General features: G+C 37.7%; 1 protein-coding gene across 1 annotated transcript in view; it reads left to right on the forward strand.

Annotated features, from left to right (window-relative positions):
• The window catches only part of CACNA1C (calcium voltage-gated channel subunit alpha1 C), a 432625-nt gene that overhangs the window by 25754 nt on the left and 380335 nt on the right, over positions 1–26536 (forward strand). The window contains 2 exon segments of the mRNA XM_032187967.1: positions 4016–4337; positions 7780–7885. Of these exon segments, the coding sequence (XP_032043858.1) occupies positions 4016–4337; positions 7780–7885 (428 nt within the window).

A 26536-nucleotide genomic window follows, 5' to 3' on the forward strand; every position in this document is an offset into this window, starting at 1 on the left:
TTTACAGTTGGAAATTATACCTGTTTCATTTTGAAAATTATTGTGCTAGTCACCAGCACTTGAGCAGTCGTTTTTTTTTTTTTTCTTTAGTGAAAATTGATGCAAAAAGGACATATAACACTTAAGCTTTATTGACATCATCTCTTGAATGCTCTCTGTCTCCATTGGTTAATGGATCAATGTTTTCCATGTTCTTTGAATTATTAACAGACGATAACATATGGTAGTTTTGTTTTTCATGTTCCTTGTTCGGCACCTCTTACCTCAGTCTCGTAAACATTTTCCCTGTGTGCTTGAGTTCGCCTTACATGATCTTTGTAGTGTTACCAGTTTCCTAATTCGTGTATGATTGTTCTTGGTGTTCAGCTAAGGTATTGATTTAACCAATTTTTTATTTTACTGTACTCATTTTCCCTCTGCTTTGTGGAAAAACACAATTGTGCAACATCATTGTTTCGAGGTTTGCATTTTTAGGATTGTGCTGTTTCTAGCGATGGAGGGACAGGGGAAAAACAGCGAAGCCCCACACTGGCACTGCTGTATTTTCTTTTGAAGAATTAATCTAAGCACAAGTTTATCTATAATAAATGTGTGGCTAAATAGATAAATTCAACAAATTTACAAGTTGCAATTCCATCATGCCGTTAACTTTACCACTTCTCATTCAGAATGGTCACTGCTTAGATTTTTTATTTCTTTAAATGCTGCTGTTAATTAATAGGTGGCATGACAGATGTACATTACTAGAATGCAAATGGCACTTAAACGCTTTAATGGTCATCACTATGCACCCTTTTGATTATTTAGTTGTAGGCTTACAGTGTCAGGCATTTTGTGGAACATGGTTCATTTCTTGTTGTATGGCAACCCTATCTGTTGTTTTTCTGACTTAATTCTGATTTTGAATGCTGTATTTCTGTTACTTTGACATTTGAAACGGTTCTAAGTCTTTGCAGAAATTCAAGTCTATACCAAAGACCTTGGAATCTAATTTGTTCATTCATGTGGACTTTTCTGTTTAATTAATATTCAAACATTTAAATTCATGATCCATAACAGAAATACATGAGAGGGAAGAGTTTTGTGCACCAGCTGGACACAGTCAACAGCACAAATCCTTGCTAAAGGGTGCTAGGGATTAGCAGGGTGGTGATGTTGCATATCCCAGTGCTTAGTGAGTTACTCCATTTGGGTGGGGGTTGAATCTCCACTTCCCATTTCTGGTCAACTTCCAGCTTCATAACTGCATAAATAAATGTGATTAAAGTGATTTAGGTATACTGAAACTTTATTTGTTGTGGAGAAACAGAATGAAGTATCTTAACTGCTACATTGCAAAATGAAAATAGCAGTTCCAGTAAGTGCAGCTCTCAAGTTACAGCTGCACTACAGTTTTGTGGTGTTTTCTCCCTGCAAGTTTGGCTATGCTGTCCTTGAAAATATTTTGCTCAGTTCTTCAATGTACTTTCTGTGGAGCTGTGTGAGCTTCACTCTTTTTAATTTAATCCATTTCTCTAAACTGCCTGTAGATCAAGTCATTTGTCACTGCCGTTAGTTATTTAGTACAGATAGTCTGTAGCCTCTGAGCTTCATAAAACAGACAGATCTTTATCAGTAATCAATATTTATAATATTTGTTGATATAAATCTGTCATTACTGGCTCATCTTTTGAAGTTAATTTGAGATAAAGCACTTTATTAGGGGACTAGTGACTGTGGTAGAAGCAAAAGTAACGAAACCACCAGAAGCTGTATCCTTGACTTTGCTGGCACATCAAAGTCAAAATGCATAGACCTGTATCCTCATGTGAAACCTAACTAATAAGCAATAGTAATGGAGAAGCTTAACACGTTCCCAACTTGCAAAAACCTCTTCATTAAGATACAGCAGCTGTTTATTTTCAGGACCACATGGTCTAGTCAGCATGATAAGAACACAGTGACTATGGATCAGCAAGCTTACTTCTACTGCAAAATACAGGCATCTTTCTTATCTGCTCTAATGGGTTAGTATTAAAGAAGAGCCGGAGTTGGGAGAATAATTAGAGTAATTTTCCATTTATTTCTTCCCAGCCTGCCTCAGGCTAGGAAGGTCAAATGGATGCTAAAGAGGAAAACTGCATCTGGAACTAGTCTGGAAAAAAAATATGTATCCTAGGAGCAGTGCTCTGTACAATTTGCTTAGTCTTAGAAAACTAACTAAGTTTGTCTGCCAGTTGATTGCCTGCTTCATCTAAGAAATCTGCTTAGTCCGTGTGATTCTTAAAGCTATTTTTCTTCAGTTTCAAAATCTGAGAAATTTTGAATTAACTATTTCCCATTTCTTGCTTCTTTCAGCTTTCTCTTTCACATATCAGTCATATTATTCACCAGCTTCCTTTGGCTGGTTTGCAGCTAGGAGGCTTTTCGGTGACAGAGACAAGCTCTCGATTTTCCCACTATGCAGTGAAACTTTGACAGCCTGCAAATCTCAAGGCAGTGCCTGACATAAAATAACATCTGACCCTATCATTTCCTTCCTTGCAATTCAGTGACATGAACTTCAAGATCTTGCATGCTTTCTGGATAGGGAAATCTCTTGTAGCACTGTGGTTGTCAATCTATTTATATTTATCTTACCTGCTTTAATTCATTTCTAATGCAGTCATTGCTGTGATTTCTTGGCATTGCACATCTAGCTATAAAATATTCTTCTTGGGTAATTATTTTATTTCAAGACCTTGAAGCGTTGTGCTTGTTCCCCTGGTTTTGATCATCTTTCATCCAAGAGTTTAAGGAAAGCAGATAGTCATGTATTCATCTGTTTGCTTTGTCCAGTGGTCTATAGGACCCTGTCTGATCTATCTGATGGCACCATGTTTCTACATTAATCTAAAGTCAAACACAGTCAATAGTAGACTTTGAATTGCCTTGAAAGAAAAGGTGATCTAACTCCTTCCCTGGCTTTCTACTATTCATCCTGTCCACGTGCACTTTTCTGAAGTGTAGTCTCTTCTGATCAGAGGCAAGGGAAACATTCTCATTGAAGAGGCACAAGTGGCTTAATAACTGTCTTTACTGAAATAATGGAATAATTGCTGTAGCTTGAGAAGGTGCTTTTAATTTATTGCACTGTTAAGGCCTTCGACGTATCATACACATCAGCTGACATATATATTCTGTTATTAATATTGAGAGAAAGCATATGATTTTTCAGTTTCAGCCAAAAGAGGTGCAATTCATGGGGCTGCCAGGTCACAGCGTAAGAATGACAAGAGTCAATACATGCTTTTGAAGTGAGTGCTACTCTATTGATTTTTCAATAGTCCAGCTATCTTAAAATCAGTTTTCAGGATAAGGAATCAGTTCCAGTCTTTAAACGTATGTTGGTTGGTCTAAGCTATATGTACAGCATCCTTTTAGGACATAGAAGCTGTGAACTCTGCCTTTATGTTTCAGTTACTGCTTCAGTGTTCCTTCTAGTCAGGCTTATACATATGCACTGTTTGCAGAGACAATTTCATTGTTGAAATTTCACTTTATCTTAAAGTAATATTGAAAACATAATGTTTTTCATGATAGATTTGAGAGTATCATTTGGCTTCTTTGCCACATACCAAATAGCAGAGTGTTCAATGCCTGCGTGGTAGTGATGAGAACTAGCCTCACCTTTTGAGCTTTCAAACAATCTAACTTGCAGCAAGTATGGTTAAAAAATGAAAAGAGAGACGATTTCTTTTCTGTTGAAGCTCTGGAGGGTGTATTGATTGGAGGCACTTGAACAGCAGTGCCCATTGGGTCTTGTTGGGAGACTTGCGAGATGAATGACTACACAGTAGTAGCTCTTTAAAATGGGGAGCTTGAATTGGAGGAGCGAGCTCCTAGTAAGCAGATAACCCATACTTATCCTTAACCTCAGAGTTTGATTTTACTGGTACTTATGATTTAAAAAACAAAACAAACAAAAAAGCACCTTTATCTTTTCTGTGGTTTAAAAAAAAAATCATCACAATTTTTTTCTCCTCTCCTTTCACAGGTTCCAACTATGGGAGTCCCCGTCCAGCTCATGCCAACATGAATGCCAATGCAGCTGCAGGGCTTGCCCCAGAGCATATCCCTACTCCAGGGGCAGCTCTGTCCTGGCAAGCTGCAATTGATGCTGCCAGGCAAGCCAAATTGATGGGTAGTGCTGGCAATGCAACAATATCCACAGCTAGCTCCACACAGAGAAAACGGCAGCAGTACGGGAAACAGAAAAAACAGGGTACCACCACAGCTACACGTCCTCCCCGGGCACTGCTGTGTTTAACACTGAAAAATCCCATCCGGAGGGCATGCATCAGCATCGTCGAATGGAAATATCCTTTTTGATGTTCTTGTTTGGATAAACAGCAACTTGTTAGCGTGTGTCAGGTGCTACTCAAAAGTATGAGGAAATCAATACATTAAGTGGAAAGGCACCACTGGGAATGTAAGGTATATGAGTAGTATCTGATATTTTAACTGAGATTATTTATGCTGGGGAAAAAACATTTCGGACTGAAGCTGTAACCATACCCATGTGTATGAAACTGCCAGAAGCTTAAATGATAATGGTTAGGGGCTGAATTCTACTCTTCTAAAAACATGTGCCTGAAGCTTAAATCAGTGGGAGATATGTGAGGTATCTGAAGCCAGTTAAACTAGGAAGTAGGGAAGTAGAAAGTAGTGAAAAAGAAAAATAGCTAAAGTAATCCTGCCACATGCTCAAATGCAGTATGAGGCCAGATCTAGTAGGCTGATCAAGAGACAGACTGTCACAGATGATGGATGATAACCACTGACACAGAACTGCAGAAGGCAAGGGTCAGTGCTGCTTTCCTGGAAAGTCAATGAGAGTTTGGCTGTTGGCTTCATCGTGTGGAAGGAGCAAAGTCTTTTTAGTCAGCCAAGGCTGATCAACAAAAGCTGGAATTTGTATTTCACAGAAAATTCACAAACTGAAATAAAAATATACCTCCCCTGCCTCCCCAAAGAGAAACCAAGACTGACCCTGAACCGTAATCATCAGTAAATCACAAGCTAATGGGGTTCTTCAGTAAATGGAAAAGTATTGTTAGGGGTAGATAAGCACTTCAGGGAAAGGCTGTACAGAACTCAGCAGTAGTTAATATGTTAAAAAAATATATAAATACTAATTTAAAAAGTCATTTAAGACAATGTGATAATATTGTTCCTTTGGGGATCTGGTGGGACATTATAAAGATGTAAGCAGAATATGATCACATTAGGTCTCACTGACATGGATATCTTTTTTCAGAAGAACAACTTGTTAAAAATACTCTTGTCAATTGTTAGATATCCTTAAAGTTCCCGTCTGCCTATTGCTTTCTTCTGATGCTAATTTTTAATCCCCTTGATTAAGGTTGCTACCATTCATCCCTTTTGGCATAGCTCTCATACTTTAAGCATAAGATGATGGATGATGACTAACAGGATGAAGCTGAATATTGGGTTACTTGCCAGCACCCCATGTCTTTAAAGACAGTAACCATGTCTTTAGAGAAAGAGCGCAGTGACATTTGATAAATGAATAAGATCAGCAATGAATGATGGGAATGATGTGTTGTAAACCAGGATACAGCACTGCTGAGATCAAGAGGATGGACAAACAATGTGATTAAAGCAATCCAAAGATGCTGACGCTTGCATTTTTTTGTTTGTTTGGTTTTAGGTGAGTTGGTGGAAATATTTTTTCATCAGAACCTCTCATTGGATGTACAGTATTTATAAACATGAAGCACTTCAATGACAAATAAAAATATCAAAGGGCTGTGATAAGATTTAATTTTATTCTGTACACAGACTTTTCCTAATTGCTGAAAATTACTGAGAAAAACTTAGCTTAATTTTCTGAACCTCTGAAATCTAAGCACAGTAGATATTAAATACCAAATGGCACTTCTATGGTGTTTCAGACCCAAACATTATAGTGTTAAGAGCCTGAAAGTACAATTGCATGTAAGAAAAAGTGAAACGAAGTAATTACACAGGTAAATCTTTGCAAAATATGTTTTTATTCTGCTGGATTTGCAGTGCACTTACAGTTTTTATATCACTGTATTTTTACAATGTATAATGAGACTAGAAATGAAAAAGAAACACAAATGCATAAACAGTAATAAGCTTATGGATAATATTCCTGTTAGGAGAAAAAAAATGTAGGCAAAAGGCAATTAAGAGAAAGAAAACCTATGGACATTGAGGTCTTTATGCAGTAAGTACTATGTATCGAACCTGAGGTACATGAGAAATCCCATTGATTTCACCTCTAATGTATCTACCCAGATCTGCAGATCTCTGAGGTTGCCTGGAATTTCCCAAGACTGTCTGTGTAGTTGTCACATTATCCTTTTATTTGTTCTGGCTTCTTATTTGACTACAGGCCATAATTGCCACAATGACATATTGAATTAATCTCCTTCTAGAAAGGATCCTACTTGTTGTCTTCCTCCTTGTTATTGTATATCTCATAGAATTCATAGGCTTAAGCAGGGTAGTTCAGTAGGTTTTGGAAGCCTTTGGCTCTTCCACTTGTGAAATACAGAATGTATCTGAGCAGAGGTCAGGTGCCTGGGGTTTGTCTGTATCTTGCAGTTCAGGCTGCTGGACATCCTGATCTCCAGTTCATTCTTGCTAAAACCTGCTGAGAATGGTAGTCTGCTGACCAGAAGCATGCATACTCTGTTGACATTTGGCAACGCTGCAAAACCAGTCCCGTGGTAGATAAACTCATGCTCAAACACACTCTGTGTCATGGAGTGCACTACCTGGCTTTCTCCTTGTCCTCTCCTGCTTTTCATTCGCCTCCAGAGTACTGGTGAGTTATCCCAGAGCTAGCCTACAGGATATTCTTGCAGGCAAGTAAATATAGACAGACTGTAAATTTGGTCTCTAGTCTGACTGGAGATACTTCACAGCTACTAAGGTTAAGAAGTCCACACACACAAAAAAAAAAATTAAAAAAAAAATACAGTGCCAGCAAACTGAAGTCAGTACAAAAATGTCCTTTGATTTTTCCATAGACAGTGGGACAGCAGAGGTTGTACAGGGTTGGTTTGTTGCACATCCCAAATATTGTTTTTGATTTTCAGGGGTTGGTGTTATTTTTTTTTTCCTCTCCTGAAGGAGGTTGATGACAGGATACAAACACAAGAAAAAAAAGTACTACTTCAAATAATTTAAGAAAAAAATAATAATATGTGGCTATGAACAATATAAGCACACTTTGGATAAAGCCCATTTTATCCCCTTAAGTTTTATTATTTAAATGTCTTCTAGCAGAATGTGAACATATATTTTTGGGCCCTTGCATTTAACTTTGAGATATGAGAGAGTATGAAAAAAGTGTAAGCTTCTATTAAAAATTACTTCAAGGTTTGAAAACGCAGAGGGAAAAGACACGGAGAAACTAATTGTAAGAGGACAGATGATGGTCCTTCCAGAACAGGCTTCTGTTATTAAAAATAGTACAGCCACACTTGAAGGAAAATAAGGAAAATGCTATCTAAATAAATAAAAGAAGAAAAAACTTTTAAGAAATCTGTGTTTACTCTGGCACGCGACTGGCCTACACTGCTTTTGACATATTAGGAAGATTCTTGGCTGGGAGCAACTAAAAGCACTTAAAAAGGCATATGTTTCTTTTCAGAATATAAGGGGCTTGGAATGTTTTCTTTAAACAGAATTCTTATAAGTCTTTTATTTTTTTTTTTATTTGTGTGCACATTTCAGAACAATTTCCTTAACTCCGTTCCTCAGACCATTTGAAATAATTATTTTACTGACTATTTTTGCCAATTGTGTGGCCTTAGCTATCTATATCCCCTTTCCAGAAGATGATTCCAATGCCACCAATTCCAATCTGGTAAGTCCTTGATGGTGTCTAATCTCATTACTTTGAAAGTCCTTTTTAGAAGTCACCAGAGAGACTGTTGAAGTTACAGAATGTAAATATATCCACCAAAGATGATAACATAATGAAGTAAAATTTGGTTTTGAGTGCTCAGTCTCCTCTATTCATGTGAGCACCTGTTTCAGTTGAGCTGGCTTTAGAAAAGATTGTTCCAAAAACCGCGCGGATGCTGTGCGTGATGTTTTGGCTAGCGAATTCCTGCATGCTGCAAAAGTGCTTGGTAAGTTTAAACTGCAGGTGTTTGTGGAAGAAATCCTTTAATTACAGATTATATCATGTTTTTGTTTTACAAAGTGCTGTTGTGAAATTGATACGGTTCTCCTGTCAGGTGATGCATGGGAGCACAGCCTGATGACTAATTTCTGGGAAGTGTGTTAATGCTTGCATTTCACACTGATACACTTCTTGTTGAATGTGTTTTCTTTCCCTCTTGTTGGGATAATATAGTTTTTCCTGTGTCACCACGGATGCTAATGCTGGCACTTTAGGATAGAGCATAGTATCTTTACCACAGATAAAGGGGGGGAGTGTTTGCTTTTGGCATAGTATGAAGTCATAGCAAATAATTCTGCTCAGTAAGGGCACAATGCAAAACAGTTCTGGAATGCTATTCACTGAATTAGCAGAAGACATTTTTCTTCCCCCAAAACACGTGGACAAATGTCCTACTTGCGCGGTTGGATCATAATGAAAACTTGCTCCCAGGGTTTAAGAGTTGGGATGCTATTTCCTGATTGAAAATGTACCTAGGCATTAGAATTTTTAGAGCAACAGAGAAGGGAGTAAGAGCCATACTTCCAATGTAGGGATAGTTGGGGTGGCTGACAGACATTATAATTGAAATGATCTATGCTGTTCTCTGTAAGAAAGTAATCTGATTATATATCTATTGAAGTTGCATAAAGGAAATTGCAAACTTCAGGACTTCTTTGGATCTTTTTTTTTTTTTTTTTTTTTTTTTTTTTTTTTTTTTTTTTTAACCTTAGTGTAGTGCTTTTCCACTGTAACTTTGTAAAGGTGTTTAAAAACAGTAGCAGGAGGAGATAAGAATTGTTAACTTTTTAAATATTCTCTATATTTACATTTAATTTCACACCCATACTATCTTTTTTATAAAGAGAATTTGTGGTTTGTTGTTTCTTTTTTGCTGCCATCTCTTTGCTAGTTTGACACAGTGTTTAACAATGATGAACCATGGTGTGTATGTTTAGAACACCTCAGCATGGCATCTCTCAGAAATTAGTATATTTTAATAAAAACACAGTTTCATTTGATCCTCTGGCTATACGAAGATAATATGTTGATTGTTGCGCATTCTGTCTTACAAGTTTGAAAGAGAAAAATGAAACAGAGTTGAAGTTTAGGGGAGCTCTAATTTGTCTTGAGTTTAATTGGGTGTGGGTATTACCTTATCTCAGTGACTGCTAACTAATACTAGGTTGGAAGTATGTTCAAATAACTTCATAATTGAATGAGTTATACTGAAACTTCTCTATTACTAAATAATATATGCAATTTGTGAGCTGAGTTGCTACTCTGAATCTGTTTTCCAAGGCATCTTTTGCATCTTTTATGTCATTTGGTCAATCCATCAAAACATCCATGTTAGTTGTGAGTTAGATTTAAAAACAAACAAAACCAAAACAGCTAAATTTACAATCTCAGGAGACTTTAGAAGTGTAATGGGTTTGAGGATGAGGAGGCATAGTTATCTTAGATATCTGTCTAGCTGTTTCATAGAAGTAAGAGGATAAGAAAGTGAAATGGGGGCTCTCTTCAGCTGCATTTTGTTCTTTGGATCTCAATGAGAAAGTGATTAAAAATGGTAATTGGGGTACTTAATATCAACTGGCCTAGGAGGGGTTTGCACTAGTGGAATTAAGACTGTTCTACATTATAGATCTATCCCTAGAGATCTGACTGCCCACTAGCCTTTGGTATTGTGATTTGAAAAAGGTGCAGATAACAAGATGTAACATGGTTTGTCCAGGACATTGAATTATGCTTCATGTTCCACTGAAGTCAATTCAGCATTATCTCCTGTTAGTCCCAGCCCTTATTTTATTTGTTTTTTTCCTCAGGGTGTTATATGTATTGGCAGGTATATCCTGCTGTCAGGAAGTAAAGTTTTTGAGTATATCATTTACTGCATTACCAAACTGTTCACAGGATTGCATAGTGATCAGTGAGTAAAGTACTGAGCAATAGGGAGGGAAAGCAGAGGCAAGTGGATGTGACAAAGGTGTTGTTTTGTTGTTTCTTTTTTTTTATTATTAAAAAAAAAGTCTTGCAATGAAATGAAAGAATAGATGAAACTCAGACTGAAAGGAAAGCTATTTTAGATGGCAAGAACTGCAGAAGAGAGAGGCCTTACTCTGATGTAGCCAAACTACACATGGAACAGACTAGAAGGAAGATGGGGTTGATGATAATTTCTGAAAAAAGTTGGTGCTTTTACAAAAGTTGCATGACTATTTTTTTCTACCTGTGAGCATGTATTTTGCAATCAGATGTTATTTGGTATTTTGTAGCCATGAAGTCTAGAGCTCCAAAGGCTTTAATCTGAAACAGAAATGGAGTGTGTCTGCAATGCATGCATTTGAGTTAATAGTGTGCGCATGTGTATCTTGTGCAGAAACATGAGTTTGACAGAACATATAGTGGCCCAGAAGAAACTTGCACTTGTGTAAGAACTTGTTTCACTTCCATTTTACAATTTAATTCTTAAGCAATAAAGCCACCACAGAAATTACCACATCCCTGGTTTCCTGAGCCATCCGTAACTTTCTGAGACACAGAGGAACCATCTACAGAAAATATATGCTAGATAGTAACTGTTTTAAGAGATATGAATGTGACAGCACAACACTTTTCCAATAAACTGACACTTTCCCTTTGAGTCCAAAAGTTCCTCTTCTAAGGGTTCATCATAACTTTTCAAACAATGTTTTCTCTCAGGTCTGAGGTTTAAAAAAAAAGTCATTTTGAATAAGCTCATTGAGTAAAGGGTGGTCAGAGAAGAGAGATTCTGAACTGAATGGTTTGTTTTCTGTGTGTAAAAGGAGAAAAATTATAACGAAGTAAAGTTTTGATGAATAACTATAATCTTTGTCAGTTTCATGGATGTTATCAGCCATTGGTTCAATGGGGCATACTTATTGCTGTATGTCTTCCATAGGAGTCTTGAAGAGACATATACCTCATTCATGTGTACAAAAAAAACCAATAATATAGGTTCATAACTCCATTTGCATAAGCCTTGTCTTTAGATGCAAGACCTATTTGTTACTGTGCCATAGTTACTTACATAAGCATTGGAACTAAATACAGAAGTTTCCAATAAATAATCCCTTGTCTTTTGTGTTAGTGAGGAATTGTGATTAACTGTAATGCATTAGAAGTTTAGGCCAAAAAACCACACACACACTGACTGTTCTTTTGCAATCTGACTTGCCATAAGAATTCCTATAAATTATCAAGCGTCTTATATCAAGTTTAGGGCTGGTAGTTTAGACTCTCATTTTCAAGATACACATATGTATGCTAAAACCCAGATTTTGCATTTTTGCGCTTACTGGAGTTATTTCTGCCACTTGCTTTAAGAAATATGTTACAATGATATCATGTAGTAATAACAAAAGCTTAAAATTGGCTTCAGAAGTTTTTGGTTTTACTTCTACAATGTGTTGTCTGGAAAACTATTAAACTTGCAGAAATGGAGGGGAGTCGTATTAGGTGCAATGTTGTTTTGGTATTACTGAACTCTGCTGAGGTTTTGCTTAAATTTTCAAGTAGCAAAAGCTCATGCATGACCCTGTGCAAAGAACAATTTTGTATTCTCTTGATGCAGTCAGAAAAATTGGAGCTAGTTGGAGGGGAATTGAAGCTAGCCTGCATGAGAGGCTGTAACAGATATGGAGGCTTTCTGCTTGTTATCCCTGCAATTATGCATTAGAACAGAGATAATGTACATTTAGGAATAAAACTATAGACTGCCTGAGATAGGAAGCTGAGAGGAAAATGCCTCTGTCACTTTACTGGCAATTGCAAATGGCACAAGCCTGGTCAATGTCACAGCATGGCGATAACATAATGAGGTTAAAACCAAGGTTTACAGCACGTTCCATGGAAGGCAATTCAGTCAGTTGTTTATACATTGGATAAATAACAGGAGAAAATTCCTTGTGTGGTTTTGATAGCTCTACTTTCCCTTATCCTTATTACAGGAAGGAAATCCTGTTGTACAATAGTTAAGTTTAAAAAAAGATCTGCATTTTTATGTCAGCTTATAATAGGATGTCACCTTCAGACTAATTTGTTAAACCCAAAATAGGACCTTGTGAAAGGGAAGATGGGATTTGTGCTTGTTTGTCAGCATTTGTGCCAGCAGGTGTTTGAGTGAATGCCTGCCTATGGAAGGGGACTTGCCTTTCAGGGAGCCATGGCTGCTTTGGTGACTATGGTAGTATCCAGTTGAGTGGGCGATTCCTGTACAAAAATAAAAAAAGTTTAAAATCTTTTTGGATTTGAAACAGACTGGCACAGTAGATGGGCATGTGGCTCTTGTATTTGTAGTTAATATAACAAACATAATGGCTTAACAAACTTCATCATTTTCTGTATCGATGAGTTCTGAAGTCAGCATATGGAGCGGTTTGCTTGTAACCATTTCTCTTGTGCAAAATCAGAAAGTGTTAGACAGCAAAATGGAGGTGAGGGGTCAAGAAAAGAAGGGATGTTTTATCTGGATAAAGATAAGGAAGAATACTATTCAAAAGCTTTTGGTTCTCTTCTGTCATTGCTATAATCTTCCTCTGTGACAGTTCCCAACCAGTAAGTGATAGTAATATATAGTATAGTAATAGTATAGGACTGTAGAGTAATAAAAAGTATAGTACTGTACAGTAATGAGATACGTTCACATTAGAGGTGAGGTGCAGGATGGGGTAGACTGGCTACCAAGTTAATAAGCTCTGATAGGTTTATTAGCTTGGGCCCCATGCCAGTGCTACTACAGCTGGAGGATGCTATGTAATTTGAAAAGTGAGAAGCAAGCAACAGAAGCTGGAAGGGAGGACTTGAGGAGTGTGGAAAGGGACTGGAGTGAGGAGAAGATGAGATTCAAAAAATCATTGAGGACTTGCTCGAAAGACTGAGAATTGCTGTTGTGTATGATGCTAAGGAAGCTGAATACAAAGGAATTTAGGTTCAACATTGCGAAGAGTCCTCAGAATTCCTGCCTTTGGCAGGGGGAGGTCAGCTCAGCTCAGCATCCCTAGCAGCAATGAACACGGTGTGGAAGAATAAGCACTGAATGTTGAGAGGAAGACATTCAAGCCCATCTGCTGGTTCTGGTATTAGCAAACTGTATGGCCTTGGGTAAATTGTGGTCTCAGCTTTCCCATCTGTAAAGTGAGTCGGTTATGGCTTCCACAGTGAATGTAATTAGTCAGTGCCTTACATCATCCAGACTGTTATGAGGAATGTTGTAGAAAGACTGTCAAGACAAGAATAAAATCTGTAGCAATCTGTTCTGAGCCCATGGCCTCTAATCAAAAAGGATGGGTGAAAGGTAGGACAGAACCCTCATTTCTTTTGCACTGGGTGCAGCAAATCTTAATTTCTATGAAGTGTGTAGGACCGCGTCATCACAATTTCATCTTGTGTGATGAATTATTTGAGGGGACCTCTTCTGAATGTTTAAATATACAGTCTTTTTATCATTCCTAACATGGTAGTGTAATTTCCTAGGCTTTGAGAGGAAGAATCTAGTAAAGCAGAGATTAACACCTCTATGTGTTATTAGAAGGGCTAAAATTGTTGGATTTCCTGGGAAGACCTCTGCCACTTGAGTAGTAATTGGCAGTAGTAAGAGGTTATTCGATGTGGACCAGGTAAAAAACTAATTGGGAAAGCTTTTGCAGGATTCAGAGATGTTTGCACACAGCAGAGGAATGCCTGGTTCTATTCCAGGGTCTGGAAGGCACTGAAGGACTTCTGCATCTTTGTAAAAGGGGCTCTTTGTAGTGCTTTTTTTTTTTTTTTCAAAAATGCTTCCTGCTGAACTTCTCCACATCTCAGTCAAATCCTAGTCCTCTGCTTCTCTTTATACCAGTGGTCTCACTGTCCTCACCAACCCTGTGCTTTTGTTATTGTTTACCAGCTCTTGATCTGCTCTGAGGTCTCGCTCATCTTTGTGTCTGTTTTTTTTTTTTTTTTTTTTTTTTTGGGGGGGGGGGGGGGGAGAGGGGGGAATGGAGTTATCCTTTTTAAGATTCATTACCTGTGCTTTGCCAAGTTAATTTCTTCATTCCAGCCAAACTTCCATTAGACCTGTCCCTTTTCCTATGTGCTTTTAAGTATGGTCTCCCCTTCACAGTAGTTCCATATGTTTCCCATCTTCCCATTTGATCTCAGTGCTGTCCTCATCTTTGGACCCCTGACCATTTCTCTAATTAACATGGGTCTGATATTCTGTTCAGCACATTGTTCTCCCAGTCTGAATCTGTCCCTGATTTGGTCTTAGCCCTTCTGCTTTTGAAATCAGCTGTGTCCTTTCCAATGATGTCTGGAAGACAGCTGAAATACTCAGAGAGTGGGCCCAACTCACAGGCTGGTTGCTTTATTCCACCTTGGTTCAGACCAGTGTAGAACAGTTATTACGTGAGTCCTTGTATGCCTTTGTAGCCCTTGTTCAGCTCTGTGGGTGTGATGCATGCATTCATGTCTGCAGAAGCTGTAAGATGCCAGATTAGTATTTGTAATGACAATTTAAGTGTTAAGTTTTAGCAAGTCTCTGTGAAGCCTGTGCAGATGGAGTTAAGAGCCCATCTGGCTAAACTTAAGTGGGTTGGCAAGGCAAAAAATGCAGCACTGACACAAAGGCCATTAATTTGCCAGTTCTTATGATGTTATTGCAAACTGTATGGTCACTAAAGAAAATAGGTGTTTTGTTGTTTTTTTTTTTTTTTTTGACTGGGTTAGAACAATGGATATTGTTAAGCTGTTTTGGCTGAAATAGTGCAAAAATATTCAGCCTGAGGCAGAAACCAGCATAAAAAAACTGTTGCATTAACTCTTGAGAATATCACAATTAAAAGCAGCTGAAAAGAGTATCTTAATAATGGAAAGAGTTGGTTAGCCTTAACAGAAGTAATGCTAGAGATTCACCTCCATTAGCATCTTCCCTATTAAAGTATAACAGTGCCTCACTGAATCAGTAAGATACTGAGAAGTGTCATAATAGACTTTCAGAATTAACTAATGAATTATATATAATGCTGTAACGATTCAAGTACATTTACGTTATGCAGTATATAATGTAGTATGGAGAGGAGGTTTAAGAGATGCAGACCAAGGCAGAAAGTGGATTTCAGATAGGCATGTATTTATCTTTCAAATCCCCTGAGAAAAAATTCAACTATTCAAAAAGGGTTGTTCTAGTTTAGAGGAGCTGCAGAGGGAGGAGGACCTTTGTACTAACAGCTGCAAGACTGTTAGAAGAAACAGAGACTCCTATTTGCTTCCAGTGGGACTAGGGAAGAGTTGTGGAAGAACATTTCTGTCACACAAACTGGTCCAAGTCCATTGAAATATTCACTTGAAACGGGCTGTATGTTTTTATGTAAGATATTTTGAAATGTTAACTATGTTTTGGTTCTGATTGATGGCAAATTTATTGATTTAGTCCAAACAGTGATTTATCCTATTTCTCTAGACAGCCCTGATTACCAATTTTCCTTTCTTTGTGTAAGCTTTCTGAATCTGACTTATCAAGTGCATGTTCAATTTTTTTCTTTTCCAGGTAGTAATTATTCCTGTTTATCAAACCTCAAGTTCACTGTGGGATGCCTTTTTTGTTATGATGTTCAGGAAAGATAGGAAAAATATGGAAGCAGGCCAAATAAGAGATTTTAAGTGCTGTTGTTTTCACTGTAGTTTAATTCCTGTTCCTGCAAAAGTAACATAGTCTTTTAAAAACAGTGGAAATTTCCAAAATGGCAGGTACCACTTGTATTGTCTTTTTGGTACAAGTATCATCATCCCTCCGCAAGCCTGTGGGATGTTAAGACTTTTGTTCCTGAGTTCATCAGAATCCCATCAATGATATTAGGAAATAAGTATCTCTACCTAGAAATTCAATAGTTTTAGATTCCTTCATGTATAGTTAGTATTATACCATGGTTTGGAGTACCTCTCATTGACCTCACTGGAGTCTGCTTGACTAAGTGACCCACATCTAGCCACTGATTTATTTTATGCTATCGACAAACAATTGTTGGAACCTCAGGCTTTGCTGACATGTGCAAAATCATTGACTTTAAAGGTGATACTCCCTGTACTTGTGCAAACTAGACCCTCCCCCCAGTAATTTTGCATAATTCCCTTGGAAATAAAAGAATGGATGTGCTGTTTGCCAAGAGGGCAGAATTGCCAGAAGGGAAGAAAATGCTTTGTATGTCCATTAAAGTTTTGATCGTCTCTTCCTCTTAGGGACAATTCCTTCTTTTTCTCTGTCTTCTACTTCCTAAAATCTGAGGGTTCTTACGCCATGGCAGCTCTTCAGTTCTGCTGGCTGAATGGCAGCTTGTAGTCCAAAGCAAGCTAAGACCATCCTTGAATTTCACTATTGATAAATGCTGGACAATTCTGGAAATGAGTCTGTTTACATCCACTGGAACAAACTTTATTTTCTACTTGGTATTCTAACCATGAAAAGCTCATGCTTATCAATAATACTTTTCTATTAAGAATATAATGTTGGACATTCTCCAGTTAGGGGAAGACATCCAGTAAGCAGTGAGAAATGTTCATTAACGTCTCTTCAGTATGTTGCATTTCTGGAAGATGCTGGAAAGCTGGCATGGCATGTTCTCCTTACGACATCCTTAGCAAGTTGTGTTGCACCTAAACCTAGGCAAGGGAGCTAGACCAGCTGGATTCGCTTAGCTAAACCACTTGATTTATACCTGCGAACTTTTATACATGAATGGCATAAATTGATGTCTTGATCCTCACAGTGGGTTTATGCGTGTAGATCTTGGTCTCTAATGCAGAATCCCATGCCCCAACGCACATACCTGTTACAGGGAAAACTGTTAGCCTCCTCTTGTTGCTGTTAGTACTTACAACAGTCGCTTTTCAGTCTCTGTAACAGTGGTGTCAACACCTTTAGCCACATGAACTAAATTTGGTGATGGCAGGAGCAGATGCTCAACTCCCATATTATAAGCTTCCCAAAAGTGGCACGTATGTGGTTCCCTAGCTAGCTGTATTGGCAGCTGTGCAACTGTTTTTCAGGCTGTCCTGATACACTCACACTGATGGAGAGGCTGGGGTTTTAGAATTCTTCCTTTTATGCTGGCTTGCTATTGTCTGCTGCTTGTAAAATGTATTTGTTGGTAGCTTATATTAGAAACTGACACAATCGTGTTTTGCATATGATTATCCTCTTCTGGTATGTTGAAATGTTTTTCTAGTTAGTAACAGATTAAGCCAATTTATTACTATTTCTCCTTGATCTGAAGCTTGATGAATGCTTTTCACATGGACATTTAAAAATATTTTGTTTCTACTACATATGCTCACACAGAAGCGGAACTTGCATGTTATTTTATTATTATTTTTTATTCATTGACAGCCACTTATAGTACTGTTATCCTTGTGTGGCCTTGTTGTTTGTCAGAGTAACTTTAAAACAAAAACTCCTGTTTAGATGAGATTACTCAGCTGAACATGTGGCCACAAAAAAAATTTAAAGATCTGTTTTCATAATTGTTTCACAATCTAAACTTGTATTTAAAAACAAACAAACAGAAAGGTTCTCCTCATTATGGTCTTCAAGATAATGTCTGAATCTGAACAAAAGACACATCAATGCCCTTCAGGAGTGGTTGACTGAGATGAAAGACTGCAACATAAAATAGCTTCGAAGAGAATGAACAGTTCCTATTCGCCTTCTTTAGCTGCTAACACTGGATCATAACAATGACAAACTAAGATCTCAAACACATAATTTTTACCACTATATTGACAGATCTTGGGGCATTTAACTATTAAGGAGTGTTTTTCTGTAGAATAATTCAGCTACTTCTGTTCTTAAAAGTCCCTGCTGTCCTTGCAACAAAAAGAAGGAAAGAAAGGATTTCCAGCTTCCCACTCCTATCAAATGCCTCAGGTGCCTCCTGAGTCCTAGAAGCTAAATAAACATCTGTTTATGCAAATACTGAATAATCATCTGCAACTATACTAACTGACCAATACTGTATTTTCACTTGGTGTTTTCTGTAAAACTGAGCACGCAAAGTAGGGAGAACAGTAGGTAATAGTTGGCATGTCCATCCCACCCAGGATATTCACATGCACAGCTGGTGTGCACCTGATGTTGCATTGACTTCTATCATCAAAAAATGGATACATCTCCTTAAAAAATGGATACATTTCCTTTAAAGCAAACAACTTGTGTCCTAGTATTTATAAAACATTAACCATAATTTGTTTTTCACTTATCCAACCCAAAATCAAAATTTAGCTGTGAATCAAGTCACCGATGTCTTTTATAGCTCTAATCTTATTTAATATTTTCACTGTATTCTACTTCTCATTTGACAATTATATAAATTTTATCAGCCTCAAGAGTGTGATGGCTTCATCCAGGCATAAATGCATTGTTGTTTATAGCAGTCTGATCTTCAGCATTACCTTTTGTTTACTACAAGTAAGTGTGTAATACATTTTAAAACACTCTTTAAAACTACATTGCAGTTTCAGAATCATTTTTAATCTGGGATATAAATATTAACATCCAATCTACTTTGTCTCCATTTTCTATTTTTCCTATGATAAAAACCAGCACTGCTGCTACTTTATGTTCAGTCTGAAGCATCAGGCTGTTGTATGAAAGTATTTGACAGCCTACAGGGGAAAAAAGAAAAAGCAGATGAAGCAAAGTTGAGTGTTTCAGCCTTTCAGAGGCTATGAAATATGAGAATGTGTTTGAGTCATTCAGATGATCTTTCCATACTGAAATCCTACGGAGTGAATGAAAAAGAGGGGAAAAATTGCTGAAAAGTATTTGTAACTCTCAGAAGGTCTAGTTCTGCAAAGTTCTGAGTGTGTAGACAGTAGTCACCTTACAGAGGATATGGCTACATGAGAGACATAAGGTTTAAAAGTTTTAAGAGCAGGAGCCAATCTAGGGAAAATGTAATGCAGTGTCTGAGAGAATTAAGTGTTGATACTACTATGGAAATATTTCTGATAAATATCTCCTGAAATAAATTCAGTCATGGCTGACAGATCCTTTTGGAAGTGTTTACTTTTGCTTTCATATTGTGTGTTGAAAAAGGATACCACAGAGATATCCCCCTTTCAAAGGAAGAGAGATCACAGTTTGCATTCAAGCTGCTACTCGTGTGCTTCTCTGCTCTATTCATCTCAGTTACTTGAGTCATTTTCCATAGTAGGCAAGTAGCATTGTTGGGCTCTGGTATGAATTTGTAGGAGTGTGTTTAAAACAGTCAGTGTTTTTTATGGTTAATTCCCTCCCTCTGCTACCCAGGCCTGAACTGACATGGCTCCTAGCCTGTGTGCCTGCTGATGCTGTTCAATAGAATACAAAGAAAGGTTTCATTGGATGATAAAGTGTGTAAGTTGTTACAGCTTTCCTTTTCTTAAAAGAATAATAATTGCCAAAGAAGGGCTTCTGAATCACTCGCTCTTCAGTATGTCTTGGCTTTGTGTCAAAGCCTCTGTTGAACAAATACATTGAAATAGAAGAGCTTGGTTCTGCCCTTGACAGGCATGCTGCATCCCACTTTTGAGATCTTCCTGGGGACCAGAGTTGTGGATGTTTCTGGGTGGTGTTGATGGAAACTCACATCACCGAGAAGCTGCATAATTGTCAGAGGTATGCCTTGTCCCTGTCATTCCACATCTATAACAAAAGCACGCGTACTGACACAGGCGTTCTGGGTAGCAGGCACCCGTCTGGAGGCTTCTCCCTTGTCTCTGCATGCAGACAGAGCAGCAGCTGCGTGTGTAGGAGGGGTGCCTCTTCCTCTTCCTTGCACCTTCCCTTCTGTCTCGCTGGGATGGGTAGCAGGTCCCTCTGACAGCCTGTGCAGGAGACAAGGCTGTTCAGCTTTTGAAATAGCGGCAGAGCAGGTAAGACTTTTCACTGTTGTCCCATGAGTGACTGTTCTAAGCTTTGATTAGGAGTGTGTTGAAAATTGCCTGTAATCGATGCATATACGTAAGTGTATATAGTCACTGAGAATAGAGGGCCGAATGCAGTAAGCTACAACAATAACCACATTTCACTCTGTGTGCCCCTGGCTACAGAAGCTGATGTGCCTTTACTGTTCCAGCCCAGAAGGGAAACTGGCCTCAGAAGAGCCTTTGGCCTTTTGGAAGCATGAAAATCCATAGGGAGCTTAACACAATGCCTCTTTCCATGATCTGCTTAAAATAAAGTGGCCCATGACCTCTTGAAAGTCTGTCTGACCCTGTGGGAGTAGGTAGAGACCAAATGAACTAAAGAATTGCAGGACCCAGAGGTGAGCACAAGCTCAAATTTGGAGCCAAACTCCAAACTCCACAGATCATAGAATAATTTAGGTTGGAAAAGAGCTCTCAGATCATCTAGTCCAACCTTGATCAGGCTATATTGTAAAGGTGGTTGTCTAATCTTGATTTCCACTGATTTTATAATCTCATGTAGTGATTCCCTATCAAGAAAAGGAAAAATGTACAGCATATTTGTAAACATAGCCTCAGCTCTAATTTAAAGCTGCTTAAGAATAATGTAACCTGGAGGGAAAAAAAAAGGGGAGGGGATCCTTTTAATCCCTCCATACATTGTCCTACTACTACTACAAATTTGCATCACGAATGAAAACATTTCCTAGCCCCATGTAAATTCTGACAGATTATGCTTGAGTCATAGTTTAATTGTCTTTATGATAAGGACCATAACCTTTTCTGTAGTTTCACTATTTTTTTCCTTATAATTCTTGTATTCTTTTTTTGGTTTTGGTTGTTGATTTTTGGTGTCATTGTTATTCTTCTCTGAAAAACAAATAAACACAAAACAAAACCAGGGAAGAATACTGAGGAATACTGATGAGTATTCTATCCATATTTGAAGGAAGGATGTTAGATCAAATTTTCAGTGCTACTTTCACTAGCATGGCATAGGAAGTTGATAATGCTTTTCTGGTTCAGTGTTTTTTCTTGGACATCCTAGAATCTTATCAATCATCTTATCCAAAAGCTTTGCCCAGATGCTTGTGATCAGCTGACCTTGCACATGATCTGGAAACCACCCTGAAGACCTGCTGCTCTCATACGTAATGAGCGTTTGATGAGTTTGGCCTATGTTCTTTGGTTTCAGACACATGCCTTTGCTTCTGACTATATTGAAACATATATTGTTCAGTTGTTCTGAGTTCTGATAAATACTTTTAAGCTTGCATTGCTTTAGCAAAACCAGAAACATTCAAATTGAGCTCAGTTGGTGAGTCTCATTTGAACGGCTTGCAAACAGTACGTTGTGTTTCTTCTGCTGTTTGGATACTTCTGTCATGTCTCTGCATCTTCTCTCTGCCTTACGTGCTGGAGCCCCACTCTGTATAGAAATCATTATCTAGTTATCCTGTTCTGTTATCAGCAAACACATTTTAATTGGACTAGAGAGCGAGAGACTGATTGTGGCATTAAATCTGTTGTTTTTAATTGTCATATTAAAAATTGTTGTTTTAGATCCCCTGGTCTAAATCAGAAAAGCAAGAACTGAAAGCTTGTAAACAAATCCAGATCTGGCTTCCTAAGAAGCAGATGATAATACATCCTCCCTCATCATGCATAGGTGAGAAAAATGGTGATTGCAAAGCAAACACCAAGGGAAAAACAGCCCACAGAATAATGTACAGGGGGAAAAAAAAAAAAAAAGTGAATTTTTAAAAAGCCCTCTTGTTATGGCTCACCAATAAGGACTGTACAAGAACTTGTTCAGGCATTTAATGCCAGAAAAAAAAAATGTTTGTGCTTCAAGATAAGTACCATCTCTGTTACAATAGTGAAACACTGCACACAGCCCTAAATGTTTTGGAATCTAATCTCATCATGTCCATCACATGACCATGCTCGAGGTATTTATTGATGAGGCTGGATAAATCCTAGCTGAAGAGAATGCCACTTGTCATGGAGCAAGTGAAGACCTGGGCATGTAGCCAGACTCTCAGGGACAATTTTGCACTGATGGTATATAGTGATATATACTTATCTTTGCTTCCATCACTGAGCTCAAGAACAGGGAGAGGGAGGAAGGAGGAAAGTAAAAACACTGTATCCTTATGGGGATATTATTTACTTAAAAATTAAAACCTTTATTCTCACTATTTTCTGGAAAAAAATAGAATATATAACTGCATTTGAAGTTAGTCTGTGTTATATGTGGATTAGATATGATGGTTGTGATGACTCCTCAACCTAAATTAATTTTTTCATGCTAATTTACTCATAATCCTGTGACAACAGAAACTAGTTTGTCAAGTAAGCTTAGACTACAGTGCTGATAAGTAGACTTGAGTTCTTGGTGGAATTTTTCTTGCTTTTCAGTGATGTTTTGTTTTAGTGAACAAATGTTCATTTTTTTTCCATCCTGCTTTCAGTGAATCATAGAATAGTCTACGCTTTAAAGATGGAAAATGACCAACATAGCCTTTTCTGACTTTCAGTAAAGCTTTTTGTTTTGATGGCTTATTAAAATTAGTTTTTGCATTTGGGATCTGACTGATTTGTGCAAGGAGCAGTAGTTTCCACCTTTTCCCTGTAGCCTTACAGGAAAATAGCATTCCCAGGCAAAATTGAGTCAGGAGAGAGAAATGACTCATTCTTTGTATCATTCCCCTCTGACATTTACTTCATGAACAACCAAGAGGTTTAGTATGAAGTATGACTGTTGTATAAGAATACAGGAAGTTTACATGAACTAAAGGGGAGAATGGAAGAAGAACTTGGATGAGAGGTCCATTGAGGTTAATAAATTGACACACTGCATCAGGCTCAAGAAACCCCCTAAACCAAAAATAATTGAAAGCTGGGAGAGTATATAGGAGAACTGCATGCCTGTCCAGTAATTGGTCTTCCTTTGGCATTTGATTATATTCACTCTTGGAAGCATGATAGTGTGTTAAATGAAACCTTCTTCAAGGGTGGGAAGCAAAACCTGAAAGTCAGAACTTTGGAATTAAAAATCCAGAAAGACTAGACTTTTTTTTGATGTTTGTTTGGTTTATGGTTTTGTGGTCAGTCATCTGCTGGCTTAAAGGGGAAGGAAAGAAAGGAGATCAATTAATGTGTTGGGAATACCTGAGACTCGTAATGCTGAAACAGTTGTTTTTTTCAATGCTTTTTCTTGAAACTTTTTTTTTTTTTTTTTTTTTTTTTTTTTTTTTTTTTGTCAGTAGTCTTCTTCTTTTAGTGGATTTGATTTAAAAGAAAACAACTGAAGCTAAAGACTTACATCTCGTTGTTGTAATTAAATTTAAGGAAAGTAGAAGGTTCAAGGTTTTCATCTGAGAAGTTCACCTTGAGACAGGAATGTAGGAACAACCAAACTCAGGTAGACATCTGAAAATGCATTTTTGCCTCAAATGGCCCATTTAGTTGGTAATAATCTCTGGCTTCATACAGATTGTGTACTTCGATCTGTATGATTTTGGGAAACAAAATCTGAATTTGATTGGGTAAAGTATTCATAGTGAATACTTAAGAACATCACTTTAGTTCCCTTTTATGGGTTTGTTAATTAGGCTGGCCGTTAAAGTTGTGGCTTGTAAACCCAAAGTAATGGTGCTTACTGCTATGAAATAATGCTATGCAGATACATTTAAGGTGCTATTTGCTATTGGCAAAATTAAATCCTGTGCTTTTCTGGACCTTTCAAGAAGCTGCCATGAATCTAGAGCCCTGGAGTTGAAAGTACCCCCCAGTAGTCATCCTGTTATAAAGAATCTTCATTGCTGAGAGTTCAGTAATTGTGAAAGAGTGTTCAGCAAAAATTCTTCATCTCAGGGTGACAGAGAGCCAGAAGAGTGGTGCTAAGCTGAGATGGCAATCCCAGCTAGAAACTGTGGGGGGGGAGAGAGGTAGAAAATATCAGCATGTTGGTTTACTGGTGATATAGCTCTCTATTCAAAGCATCTCTTTGTCACTTTTGAAGTTGAATTTTGTTTTAACAAAAAGCAAGAGAAATTGGAAATCTGTGAAATGGCACAATGAAACTTGCACTAGAATCTTGGCAATGTAGTGTCACAAAGAAGCTGACACCTTGGCATCAGACTTGTTATACTTTTTCTATTCGTGATGTCCTTCAGTAGCTTTATTTCAAGGAGTTTTCAGGGGAGAGTCATATACAAGGACTACAAAGGAGATGGCAGGGCCCAAGACATTTCAGCCTCTCTCTGAGGAAAACAAACCTAGCAGCATGGTCTAGATACTGTCCCTATTTTCATCAATTCCCTAGCAAATTTGAGTCCAGATATAAGTGTCCCAGATATCAGAAAAATGGATCTCCATAAGGCCTCAGAAACCTTATCAGAGCAGAATCCTCACAGTCTTTCCAATAAAGTTCCTTGCTGGGAAACTTTCTTAGAAGACAGGTTACAGAAACAGGCTATGTTTATTACTTGGACACATGAACAACAAGTGCCACCTCTCATCACAAGTGGGGTTTCTACCCACTTTTAGAAAAGTATCTGCTTCCCTGTTAGCCTTTCTGCTTTCTACAAAAAGGAAGCACAGCACCAGTTTGACACTTTCTAAGGTGGCTTAGCAATGTAAGGTTGTGCTGTTCCGCTGCTGATGCTTCACTACTTGAAAGTTTTAGAGTGGTGCTAAATTTCAAGTGGCTGAAAAAAAAAAAAATATTTTTTTTTTTTTTACATTTTTTTCCACTTTTTTTTTTTTCCTAAGCCTCTTGAGTTGACTTTTCTAATGTGCTCCAAAATATGGCTAGTGGTACCTGCAGATAAGTTAGGTAAAGCAGGTGCACGAATCATTTTTCCAACAGTACAGGGGAGATACTGTATCCCATGCAAACCAGGGTATGTAATAACCAGTGTGTGACTTTTGAGGTAACTGTGTTCAGTCTATGTCAGTAATGAAATGGAATTACTTTGGGCCCAAGAGCTAGCATGAGATGAGCTCTGTGGCATCTAGGTCAGCCTCCAGTGTTGTCTGAATTAAAGGTCTGAATGCTGGCTCTTTATGTTGGAAAATATCCTGCTGTGCTTTGCATTTGTTTTGGCATTTCTCAGATTCTCTAGGAAGACAGTTCAGCAAAATTACTCTGAAAGACAATACAAAGAAGCTAAAAGTTTTTTTGTTTTGTTTTGCATTTTTCTTAAGCACGCTAATACATCACCCAGGTGCCATTAGATTTCACACACGATGCTTTTGAAAATTGAGATCTCTTCTTTATATGCATGCTTCTGTTTTTCCAGAGTTTTATTGACTTTTGCTGTTAAATTTATCTTTTGTTGATAAGGTTTCTTTTATAGACCACTAGTGGTTGCTACTGATCTCCTGAGGGTGTTCAAGTAATTTAGTGAAACTTGGAATTGCAGTTTTGAATTTCTAAAGCCAGGCGAAGCAAAACTGCTGTTTGTAATGTAATCTGTGGTTGGATCCACTTGACATCTAATTAGTCATTGTTTTCTCTATATCAGCAGACGTGGAGGGTGACTAGTATGAACCTCTTTCCAGATCTGAACTTCTGTGAACTTTTGTTAAGTTCACCTTCTAAATAGGACATGAACGTGGAAATAAATAACATAGGATCAAGAGGATCCTATGGTGGCTTCAGGTCACCAAATCCTCTTCCTGGACTCTACCCTAGGTGCAATTCTTATGTGAAAATGTTGATGCTGCTGCTTTTACTTTTTATTGCCTAGAAATATGACCAGAACCTTTCTTGTTATTTCATTGCTGTTTTCACAACTTTTCCTAAGTATAATACTGGCGTTAAAACAACAACAACAAAGTGATCCAGTCTCAGCTAATAAGAAAATGAGTGGTGTACTAACTCTTTTACCACACTTTCTTCCACTTCCAGCATTTGTGTTGGATACCTGAATTTAGGACAGATATCAGCTCCTGTATGACACTTACTGCTGCATGAGAACAATTTTAGCAATGTCAAGAGAAGGTCACAAAGCCCATAGAAGTACAATCCGTGAGGTATTATACTATTTTCCACTTGTAGATTTTAAGTGTATGTATCATGACAGTGTCTTTGTCATTTTAATAACAGTTAATATAGTGATTTGAAGCAGTTCAGTCCTAATAGGAATGCTAATTATACATTTTTAAGCAGACTTTGGTAGTACATAAAATAAAGGAGGTATAAAAGAAGGATAAAAATCTTTGAGTTGAAATTTTCTGCAAAGTGATTCAAACTGATAGTCCTAATTCAACCAGCACAAATAAATCCCATAAAAATACCATCTAAATTACATGAATAATACTTATTATGTGAGAAGCATATTATGTAAGGAGCATTGCCAACCAATTTTTAAGACTCATTTAAGACTGTAGTAG

Source organism: Aythya fuligula, chromosome 1 (assembly GCF_009819795.1).
Source record: "Aythya fuligula isolate bAytFul2 chromosome 1, bAytFul2.pri, whole genome shotgun sequence".
NCBI lineage: Eukaryota > Metazoa > Chordata > Aves > Anseriformes > Anatidae > Aythya > Aythya fuligula.